This window comes from Chiloscyllium punctatum, chromosome 22 (assembly GCF_047496795.1).
Source record: "Chiloscyllium punctatum isolate Juve2018m chromosome 22, sChiPun1.3, whole genome shotgun sequence".
Classification (NCBI taxonomy): Eukaryota; Metazoa; Chordata; class Chondrichthyes; order Orectolobiformes; family Hemiscylliidae; genus Chiloscyllium; species Chiloscyllium punctatum.
Genome location: NC_092760.1, coordinates 34,480,754 through 34,492,987, shown reverse-complemented (window position 1 = coordinate 34,492,987; position 12,234 = coordinate 34,480,754). Strand labels below are relative to the sequence as shown.

Here is a 12,234-nt window from a genome sequence, read left to right as displayed (position 1 = left end):
GCACCCTCAAATCTCTCCCAAAGTATGGTGACCAGAATTAAATACAATGTTGTGGTGTGGCCGAATCAAGAGTTTACAAAGGTTCAGCACAGCTGTCCTGCTTTGTACTCCATTTTTTTTAGATTAGATTACTTACAGTGTGGAAACAGGCCCTTCGGCCCAACAAGTCCACACCGCCCCGCCGAAGTGCAGCCCACCCATACCCCTACATCTACCCCTTACCAAACACTACGGGCAATTTAGCATGGCCAATTCACCTGACCTGCACATCTTTGGAGTGTGGGAGGAAACCGGAGCACCTGGAGGAAACCCACGCAGACACGGGGAGAACGTGCAAACTCCACACAGTCAGACGCCTGAGGTGGGAATTGAACCCGGGTCTCTGGCACTGTGAGGCAGCAATGCTAACCACTGTGCCACCGTGCCGCCCATTTTTCTATTTATGAAGCCCAAGATCCCATATTGTTTGCTAACCATGTTTGGAATATTTAAAGTTCTTCATGAGACACAGATACAATAACTAACAATCTACGTTAAATGAGTCTGTTTAAAAATTTGAAAATGTTATTTTTAGTCTCTGAATTATATGAAATGAGCATTGATCTAAAATATAACTGGACTAAATATAGTGATTGTGGGAGTGGGTCAACAACTAGAAATTCTGTGGAGAGAAAGTCAGCTCCTGACTTCCTAAAACCTAGCTACCATTCACACAGCACAAGTTATAGGAGTATTTTTCACATGTCTGAATGAATGCAGCTCAAACAATTTTCAAGATTTTTTCTGCATCCTATCCAACATTCACATCCTCCACCACTGACTCACAGTGGCAGCAATGTTGTTCAAATATCCAGTTTATAAGATTATTTTTTAGGACAGTGTTTCTAATTTTAAGGTAAAATAAAGGAGTGAGATGAATTAATTTGATGTCGGCTTGACAGGAAATCTGGATTATTTGATTGTAAGAGATTACAGGAGGCCCAGATTATTTCACTTGGAAGAAGGGATTTACATTTAGATGTGAAGGCAGCAGCTTTTGTGCTAAAAACTGCTTCAATTTGTGCCTCCATAGTCTGAGAAAAGTGTTGAAAATGTTCGGTCAATCTGACAACAGAGTAGACATTCTTCAATTTGAATGATAGTGGACATTTAGAAAATGATGCATTTAGGTTAGGGTCTCCATTCATGCACTTCTGTTAATGACTGTGTTGGTCAATCCTTGAGAGTGAGCTTCTACCAAAGAGCAGTTTATGAAACTGACACCTCAGATTGTTTTTGCTGTTGCCAAATCGCTGTAACACTGGCCATCGTGGACTTGAATGCTAGCCTGCAAGAGGAGTCGTCATTTCCCTCTTTTGCTCGCTAGTCACTCCCAAATATAGCAGTTAACATTTAGGCCTTCATGTTGCTTTTGCAAGCATCCTTGAAGTGGAGCATTGAGCACTGCACTTACCTAAAGAAGAGTCAATCAGCATTTCTATGTTAATACAAGGCCAAATGATTCACCTTGCCATGGTGATGAGCTTTTAGATGGGAAAGTTAAGAGCAAGCCATTATGATTTTGGATTACCAGATTTCCAAAAACATCACTGAATGTCACAGCCAGTCTGCCTGGATCTGGGTGAGAGAATGAAGTTAGAGACTGTAATTCTGTATGGTTCACCACTGCAGAATACAAGTGGAAACTCGCAGATTGAAAAGGCCAAATTCATGAGTTGAAATGAGGGTGGAGGATTCCTTTATTTTGCATTTGAGAGGGTATCTCAAGTAGCACTCTTGCCATGAAGTATAATTCTGGTGTTAAATGTTGCTAGGCTGAGAAAGAGAAAGAGCAGAAGTAATTCTTCTTGAACAAAGAGACACTTTGAACCAATTTTGGGACAATTGAATGTGTACATAAAAGTCTGTTTAATGTCTTCCTGTGAAGTTTGTTTTATCAGTTAATACCCCTAATAAATACCCTTATTTAGTTCTGTGGTTTATAATACAAGTTGCTTACAAAGGTAGTATTTTATTCATAGATCTTTTCATCTTTTGCTACAACAAACATCTTAACAGTTGAAAGCTCATAGTTTCCATAGGAATCGTTAACAGTATACTGTCCACGAGTTGCATGACAAGAATTCCAAGGCTCCTTCAAGAGCAAAAACAAACCCATATTCATCACAGCTTAGAAGGGCATAAGAATAAGACACATTGGCATGCCAGTACAAGTTCCCTTCCAATTTCTACAGCATCTTCACTTGGAACTAATATCACCATTCCTTGACTATCACATGTTCAGAGTACTGGAATTTCCTTTCTACAGCTCGTGGGTGTACCTGCACCCCATAGGCTATTGTTGTTCGAGAAGCATGCTTATCATTCCCTTCTTAAGGACAGTCATAGTCATAGAGATGTATATCATGGCAACAGACCCTTCGTTCCAACCTGTCCATGCCGACCAGATATCCAACTCAATCTCGTCCCACCTGCCAGCACCCGGCCCATATCCCTTCAAACCCTCCTATTCATATACCCATCCAATTGCCTCTTAAATGTTGCAATTGTACCAGCCTCCTCCACATCCTCTGGCAGCTCATTCTATACATGTACCCACCCTCTGCATGAAAAAGTTGCCCCTTAGGTCTCTTTTATATCTTTCCCCTCTCATCCTAAACCTATGCTCTCTAATTCTGGACTCCCAGACCCCAGGGAAAAGATTTTGTCTGTTTATCCTATCCATGGCCCTCATAATTTTGTAAACCTCTATAAGGTCACTCCTCAGCCTCTGACGCTCCAGTGAAAACAACACCAGCCTGTTCAGCCTCTCCCTGTAGCTCAGATCTCCAACCCTGACAACACCCTTGTAAATCTTTTCTGAGCCCTTTCAAGCTTCACAACATCTTTCTGATAAGAAGGAGACCAGAATTGCACGCAGTATTCCAACAGTGGCCTAACCAATGTCCTGTACAGCTGCAATGTGACCTCCCAACTCCTGTACTCAATATTCTGACCAATAAAGGAAAGCAGACCAAACGTCTTCTTCACTATCCTATCTACCTGCGACTCCACTTTCAAGGAGCCATGAACCTGCACTCCAAGATCTGTTTGTTTAGCAACACTCCCTAGGACCTTACCATTAAGTGTATAAGTCCTGCTAAGATTTGCTTTCCCAAAATGCAGCACCTCACATTTATCTGAATTAAATTCCATTTGCCACTTCTCAGCCCATTGGCCCATCTGATCCAGATCCTGTTGTAATCTGAGGTAACCCACTTTTCTGTCCACTACACCTCCAAGTTTGGTGTCATCTGCAAACTTACTAACTGTACCTCTTATGCTCGCATCCAAATCATTTATGTAAATGACAAAAAGTAGAGGGCCCAGTTGTAAATGGACAATAAATGTTGTCTTAGCTAGTGACACCCAGCTCTGTGAATGAATAGTAAAAGTAAGTATTCCTCCAAGTCTCTCATTATGTTGACTTGGCACTGTATCATTGTCCCTTCACTGCTGGCTGAAGTACTTGGAACACCCAATCTAATGGTTCTGTTGGCGTGGAGACTTAAACAGTTCAAAAGGGCAACTCTTACATACTTCCTTAAGGCCAATTAGGGATAGGCAGTAAATGCTGGTTTTACCAACAGCATTTGGATCTTATGAATAACATCCTGAAAACTATTCTACCACCTTTCCCCCCCCCCCCCCCCCACCCCCCACCCCACCCCACCCCACCCAATTTAGCTATTCGGCCTCTTCACAATAATAATACAAGAAAGGTAAAGTCGCTGTAGTACCAGAGCATAGGGCTGCTCTCTCATTAGAGAGTGACAACTGGTGGTAGTTTAACCTGATGGTCAACATGCCTCAGGTGAGGGGCCGTGTTGAGAAGCCAAGTCCTTCATGGTAACCTCAGCCAGTGTGGGAATTGAACTCTCAGAGTCATAGGGATGTACAGCATGGACACACACCCTTCAGTCCAACTCATCCATGCTGACCAGATATCTCAACCTAATCTAGTTCCATTTGTTAGCACTTGGACCATATCCCTCTAAACTCTTCCTATTCATATACCCATCCAGATGCCTTTTAAATGTTGCAATTGTACTAGCCTCCACCACATCGTCTGGCAGCTCATTCCAAACACGCACCACCTTTTGTGTGAAAAAGTTACCCTTTAGGTCTCTTTAAAATTGTTCCCCTCTCACCCTAAACTTATGCCCTCTAGTTCTGGGCTCCCCTACCCCAGGGAAAAGACCTTGTCTATTTATCCTGTCTATGCCTCTTTTGATTTTATAAACCTCTGTAAGGTCACCTCTCAGCCTCTGACGCTTCAAGGAAAACAGCTCCAACCTATTCAGCCTCTCCTCATAACTCAAACCCTCCAAGCCTGACCATGACCTTGTTAATCTTTTCTGAACCCTTTTGAGTTTCACGACCAAAATTGCACACAGTATTCCACAAGTGGCCTAACTAATGACCTGTACAGCTGCAACATGACCTCCAAACCCATGTATTCGATGTACTGACCAATGAAGAAAAGCATACCAAATGCAGTCTCTACTGTCCTATCTCCCTGCAACTCCACTTTCAAGGAACTATGAACCTGTACTCCCCAAGACCTTACCATTAAATGTATAAATCCTGCCCTAATTTGCCTTTCCAAAATGCAGCACCTCACATTTATCTAAATTAAATTCCATCTGCCTCTCCTCAGCCTACCTGATCACGATCCCATTGTACTCTGCTATCCACTACACCTCCAATTTTGGTGTTACCCACAAACTTAATAACTATACCTCCCATATTCACATCCAAATCATTTATATAAATGATGGAAAGCAGTGGACCCAGCACTGATCGTTGTGGCACATCACTGGTCACAGGCCTCCAGTCTGAAAAGCAACCTTCCGCCACTACCCTGTCTTCTACCTTCGAGCCAGTTCAAATAGCTAGTTCTCCCTGTATTTCCATTTGATCTAACCTTGCTAACCAGTCTACCCTGAGGAACCTTGCTGAAGGCCTTTTAAAGTCCATGTAGATGACGTCCACTGCTCTGCCCTCATCAATCCTCTTCATTACTACTTCAAAAAACTCAATGAAGTACATCGCTAAAAGGATGTGGGCGCTTTGGAGAAGGTGCAGAGAAGGTTTACGAGAATGTTGCCCGGTATGGAAGGTGCTAGCTTTGAAGAAAGGTTGAATAGGTTAGGATTGTATTCATTACAAAAAAGGAGTTGAGGGGGACCTGATTGAGGTCTACAAAATCATGAAGGATATAGACAGGGTAGGTAGAGATAAGCTTTTTCCCAGGATGAAGGATTCAGTAACGAGAGGTCACGCTTTCAAGGTGAGAGGTGAAAAGTTTAAAGGGGTTACATGCGGCAAGTACTTCACACAGAGGGGGTAGGTGCCTGGACCGCATTGCTAGCAGAGGTAATAGAGGCAGGCATGGTAGAATCATTTAAGATGCGTCTGGACAGATGCATGAATAGGTGGGGAGCAGAGGGATAAAGATGCTTGGGAATTGGGTGAGAGGTTTAGACAGTAGGTTTGGATCGGTTCAAGCTTGGAAGGCAGAAGGGCCTGTTCCTGGGCTGTAAATGTTCTTTGTTCGAAGTTAGCAAGATACGATTTCCCATGCACAAAGCCATGTTGACTATCCCTAATCAGTCCTTGCCTTTCCAAGTACATGTAAATCCTAGTGGGTTTTCAGAAGATTTGTAGCTCCGGTTCAGCTTCTGGATGTAGGTTTGCTCTCTGAGCTGGAAGGTTCATTTCCAGATGTTTCATCACCCTACTAGGTAACATCTTCAGTGGGCCTCTAGGTGAAGCACTGTTGATGATTCCTGCTTTCTATTTGGGTTTCTTTGGGTCAGTGATGACAGGATCTATATTTTCCTTGTGCTTCTCCACAGTAAACACTGATGCAGTTCCACACATTGGTGGCTTTCTTGATCTTTAAGGGGCCCTATTCTCTCCCTTGTTACCTTTTTGTCCTTAATGTATTTATAATATCGCTTTGGATTCTCCTTCACCCTATATGCCAAAGCTATCTCATGTCCCCTTTTTGTTCTCCTGATTTCCCTCTTAAGTATACTCCTCCTGCCTTTTTCTCTTCTAAGGATTCACTCGATCTCTGCTGTCTATACCTAACATATGCTTCCTTTTTCTCAACCAAAACCTCAATTTCTCTAGTCAACCAGTTCACTACACTTACCAACCTTGCTTTCATCCTAACAGGAACAGACTGTCTTTAGACTCTCATTATCTCATTTTTGAAGGCTTCCTATTTTCCAGCCGCCCCTTTACCTGCGAACATCTGCCCCCATTTAACATTGCAAGGTCTTGCCTAATACCATCATAATTGGTCTTTCTCTAATTTAGAACTTCAAGTTTTAGATCTGGTCTATCCTTTTCCCTCACTATTTTAAAACTAATAGAATAATGGTTGCTGGGCCCAAAGTGGTCTCCCAGTGACATCTCAGCCACTTACCCTCCCTTATTTCCCAAGAGTAGGTCAAGTTACATCCACATTTTAAATGAGAAATTTTTTTTATACACACCTAACAAATTCCTCTCCATCTAAACCCTTAACATTTTGGCAGTCTCAGTCTATGTTTGGAAAGTTAAAATCCCCGACCATTACCACCCCATTATTCTTACAGATAACTGAGATCTCGATTTCACGCTGACTATTGGGGTCTATAATACAATCCCAATTAAGTGATTATCTCTCATTTCTCAGTTCCACTCAAATAACTTCCCTGGATGTATTCCCAGGAATATCCTCCCTAAGTACAGCTATAATGTTACCCCTAATGAAAAACACCACTCCCATTCATCTCTTGCCCCCCTTTCTATCCTTCCTATGGCATATATACCCTGGAACATTAAGCTGCCAGTTCTGTCCATCCCTGAGCCATGTCTCTGTAATCGCTATGATATCTCATTCCCATGTTCATTACCATGCCCTGAGTTCATCTGCATTCCTTGTTCGGCCTCTTGTATTGAAATAAATGCAGATAATTTATCAGGGCTACCTCATTCACTGCTTTGTACCTGCCTGCCCTGACTGTTTGACTTATTCCTGTTCCTGACTGTACCAGTCTCAGGTTGATCTCTTTCTTCACTATTTCTCTGCTCGCTCCCCCCCCCACCCAACCATCCTCAGTACTAGTTTAAATCTTCCTGAGCAGCTCCAGCAAATCTTTCTGCCAATGTATTAGTCCCCTTCCAATTCAGCTGTAATCTGTTCTCCTTATGCAGGTCACTTCTACCCCAGAGGAGTTCCAGTGCTAAAAATGTGAATCCTTCTCCCCTTCACCAGCTCCTCAGCCACACATTAATCTGCTCTATCTTATTCCTACCCTCATTAGCTCTTAGCACCAGGAGTAATCCAGATATTTCTACCCTCGAGGACCTTTTTTAAATTAGGCTTTCTAGTCCTGTCTGTTGTTTTAAATAAGGGTATAGAATTGGTATCATTGCCATACTGTTCAACTAACTATGTCTCCAGGAGACCCATACCATTCCTGGGCTAACCTCATTTATTTCCTCCCTTGCTGTAGCCCACCAGTTGTGGGAAATTTTCTGGCTCCCACTATGGGGCCAATACCTTGGACAGGTAAACATGCAGCCCTATTAAGGATTACCACTTCGACCTTTTAAATGTTTGTTGCAAATGGGTATCTCCTGTGATATCCCAGAAAACTACGCATGTGAAAACCTGATATTATGTTCAAACCGGCTTTCACTAAAAACAAGTGGGTCTTGGGCATCTGCAAAGTTGGTAAGATGCCCCTTCTCCACTCTGTTCTCAACCACTGACTTCGTGTTCTCTGCAGGTGAAAAATGGGTGGCCAATGATTAACCATTGCCCAAGATCTAAACATTTTTTGACTGCCATCATGTTGCCTTTGTCTTGCCCATTAGAGAAACTAATTTTGAAAACATGGTGATGGTCTCTCAGTGGAACAGGCCATTCAGCTTGTCAAGCCTGTCCTGCCATACATTGAGATCGTGGCTGGTCTGTCGCCTAAATCTATATACCTGCCTCTGGCTTGTATCCCTTAATACAGTTGTTTTAAAAAAAAGTCCATCTCAGATTTTAAATCTAACAACTGATCTGCCATTTATAGAAGGAAGTTCCAAACCTCTATCACCTTTTGTGTGCAGAAGTGCTCCTAACATCCCACCTGAACAGTCTGACAGAGACTTCAGTTGTCTTGGATCCATCTTCCATAATCTCCTAATCTTTAGAATATAACTGGAATCTCTAACCAGTGGAAATAGTTTATCTACCCTATCTTTTCCTATTAATATTTGACCCCTTAATCTTCTAAATTCTCAAGAAAACAGTCTTAATTTGTATAATCCCTCAGAACTTAACCCCTGAAGTCCATGCATCATTTTTACGAATGTTGTGATCCCTGTTCAGATCTGTTCACTTTCCTTCAAGTGGGTTCTAACCAAGGCAAGCTTTGCAATGAATCTCCAGGCTGCTACTTTTCTTATAAGAGCTGTTATTTAACGGAAGCAGCTCCCCTCACTGAGCTAGGTGCTGTTATTAGCTTAAGCACTGCCGTGTTAGCAACGTGAAAGTCATTAATAAAATTGTGAAGTGTTCTTGCAATAACAAGAAACTGTAATGTTGGACTTTCCACTTGCCAACATGATCTCTCATGTAGAGTTGCTGAACTCCTATTAGTCTCTTTTCATGCACAGTTATCAGAGCAGTCATATTCTGGGTGATCGGATGACCCGCCATTTGTCTCTTTCTCTGTGACCATTATTACAGACTCTGGTAGCACCGTGTTCCCCTCTCTTCACCTTACCCTTGATGACAGAGACTTCAGTTGTCTTGGGCCCATCTTCCATAATCCCCTCTAAACTCTTGCACCTCTCTCCCATTCAAAGCCTTTCTGAAAGCCCATATGTTGATCCAGGCTTTTGTTCATACCTCCTAATCTCACCCTTCCTTACATAGCATTGACGTTCCAATCTTGATTCTGTTCATGAAGCACTTTTGGAAGTTATTTTACCATTTAAATTTCTAATGAAAGATGTTGCAAGTTTATTACAGGAGGTGCCTGGGTTACAAACGCCTGACTTACGAATGTCCCGTACTTATGAACCAACCTCCACTTCTCTTATTTAAAAATTATTTTTAAGAATCTGTGTAGCTTATAATGTTTCATACTAACAAACGGGCAGACTAATTTGCGCGTATCTGTTCCAACTTACATACTAATTCGACTTAGGAGCAGCAGAAAAATGGAGCTCGTTCGTAACCTGGGGACTTCCTGTACTTTCCTCTCACAGAACTAAACTGAATTCGTATTTGCAATTTTAATTGTGTTGCTTCTTTTATTTATTTCTTGAACAGTTGTAGCAATGGAAAACTTTGTGTCTCAAAGTTTGGAGCTATTACAAGAAGAAAGAGCTGCTGAAATTGAAGAGACGAGGTAGGCTTTCTCAGTACTGTCCTTTCATCTAATGCTCATAATGTGTTTTAAGCACGTGATACTCAACCCCACAATTCCAGTCTATCTACTTAACCAATAATTGAGTAATTTACGGTCAACAGTTTAGTTTCGCCCACAGAATTGTTACAGGAAATAAAACCCTTTGTCCAAGGCTTGCCCGATTTAAGTCAAAACGGCTTTGTTGAATATTCATGAGTTTATTATTTGTTAAAAAAGACTTTTTAATATTGATTCTGGCCCCATTATACAGAATATGCAGAAGATCTTTTATATGATGGAAGTACACATATACACAGTTTGATGGATGTGCTAAATATTGATCTGACTCTGTAATGGGACTGCTTCCAATCAGCCTACTAGCAGGTTTATGGTATTAAACGTTTGGGGAGCAGGGGTTATTGTTCATGGAAATTCATGAAAACCTGAAGTAATGAACAGTTTGCAGTGTGTTCCCCTGGGTTATACTATTTGATAGAATGCTTTCCATAAAATGAAACAGAATACTGCAATCTGTCGAGGTCTTAAAATATGCGTGGCTATGAAATGGAAAACGGATAACCCATAAGGGTTTGCACCAACAAAAATCTATACATTTTCATTTGAAAATTAGACTGACTGTTTATGTTGCAACAAGGGATTCCAGTTCTTAAACAACTGAGATCCAGTTTAGATTTGAAACCATTCTTTAGAGCAGAGATTCTCTCGTCAGACTAAAGTCATATAAATTGTTCAGCAGAATATAGTGTGACTTTAGTTCTTCCAATGTTCTGTGACTGATATCCTAACGCAATGAATGTTCTGTTCACCCCATGTTTGCTCTTTGATCTTGGTAACACATGTCCAGCACCACTGTAACTATGTAATATTCAAAAGAGATGCTGCCAGACTGGCTGAGTTTCTCTAGCACTTTCTATTTTTAATCTCAGATTTCCAGTATCTGTGGTATTCTGCTTTCTAAAATAGTCCACTTTGTTTTCAAATTGCTCTACTTTACCCTGCAACCTTCGGAGATCTCTGAGCCCCTCAAACTCTGGAATCCTACACATTTCTGATGTTAACCATTCTAGCCTTCACCTGCCTAAGACTTAGGATCTGGAATTTTCTTCCTTGACTGTGTTGGAACAGAAATATGAAATTAGTCCCTTAATTTGATAGACATCTCAGTGAGACCTGCAACCAGACTCTATATAAAAACACTGAAATAACAAACATTATTTATTTTATCTTTTACTGTGTCATACATTAAAAGAGGTAATCATTTTAACATATGTTTCTTATGAAGATAAGTTAAAGATATCTGTTAAACGCATGAGCAATATGTATACTGGACTCATTTATACTGGAGATAAACAGCCCACTTTGTCCTCATTACATATAGTTGGTACTTGTACTGCATACAGAGTTGGCAGAATGAAACTGAATTGCTGCTTCTGTGGTGATGGATTTAGGCAAGCATGTTAAGATTGCAGTCGGTACCTGCGCTATTACACCAATATTGATTTAATCTATCAGCAGTAAAATCAGATCTATATTCTGTTTTCATAAAGTCATCATAACAGAAGAAGGCCACTTAGACTTCAATCCTACTCCACCATCTAATAAAATTGGAGCTGATCATTGACCAAGCTCCATATACCTACCTCAAGCTCATATCTCTTCATACCACTAGTTAATAGAAATCTATCATCTTTGTTGTAAAATGATTTTTTTTGTATTTTCTTGAAAGTTATAATTAGATCACTGCTTAATCTTAAATTCCAGAAACTACGATTCTAGTTTGTATAATCTTCCCTTGTTATTTTTCTTTTGGAGTCCCAATTGTTATGCTGCTAAGCATATGCTACGCAGTCTGGGATCACTTATGGCACAGTGGTAAGATCCCTACCTCTGGGCCAGAAGGCTTGGGTTCATGTTCCACCTGCTCCAGTGGTGTGTGCCGTAATACGTCTGACCAAAAATATCTATGTTTTGCATACTCCAAGGCCAATAGATCTTAAAACATGGTGCTCAGACCTGCTTGCAGTGCTGCAAGTGAGGTGTAACCAGAACTTTCTAAAACGCTTTATGTACTGTACTATGACAAATCCTTGAACAGATGGCAGAGGAGAAACTATAATGATATTTAAATAGTGCTCGGATATGTATTTAAAATATTATAAACTAAATAGGCATAAAGAATACAGTTAGGTTGAGTAGTTGTTTGCCGACCTGCAATTTGCCAAAGTTCCTCAGACAGCACCTTCCAAACCCATGACCACTTTTATCTGGAAGGACAAGGGTAGCAGATACATGAGAACACCACCACCTGCAAGTTCCCCATCAAGCCACTTGCCATCCTGAATGAAAATGTATGGCTGTTCCTCCACTGCTGCTGGATCAAAATCATGGAATTCCCGCCCCCCCCCCCCCAACAACATTGTGGATTTTATCCAAAACACATGGACTGCGTAATTCAAGAAGACTGCTCACTCGCTCATTCTCCTGGGGTCTGCAGGAGTTTCCTCTTTATGCTCAGATTTCATCCCACAGTCCAAATATGTGCAGGTTAGGTGGATTGGCCATTGTGTCTAAGGATGTGCAGGCTGGGTGAAGTAGCCATGGGAAATGCAGGGTTACAAGGAAAGGTTAGGAGGCTGGGCCTGGATGGATGCTCTTTGTAGGGTAGGTGTGGATCAATGGGCCAAATGATCTGGTTTCATACTGTAGGGATTCTATGATTCTCAAGGGCAACTAGGGAAGGCCAATAAATGCTGATCCAGCTAAT

General features: G+C 41.4%; 1 protein-coding gene across 2 annotated transcripts in view; it reads left to right on the top strand.

The window, feature by feature from the left end:
• Positions 1-12,234, top strand: part of LOC140493493 (DNA-binding protein SMUBP-2-like) — a 79,978-nt gene that overhangs the window by 1,201 nt on the left and 66,543 nt on the right. Inside the window, exons 1-2 of one of the 2 annotated variants that reach the window (XM_072591984.1) lie at positions 130-361; positions 9,371-9,449. In XM_072591984.1, coding sequence (XP_072448085.1) covers positions 9,379-9,449 — 71 coding nt within the window. In that variant the 5' untranslated portion in view covers positions 130-361; positions 9,371-9,378. Of the gene's footprint in view, positions 1-129; positions 362-9,370; positions 9,450-12,234 lie in introns of those variants that run through there. The other variant, XM_072591985.1, reaches the window with a different exon arrangement.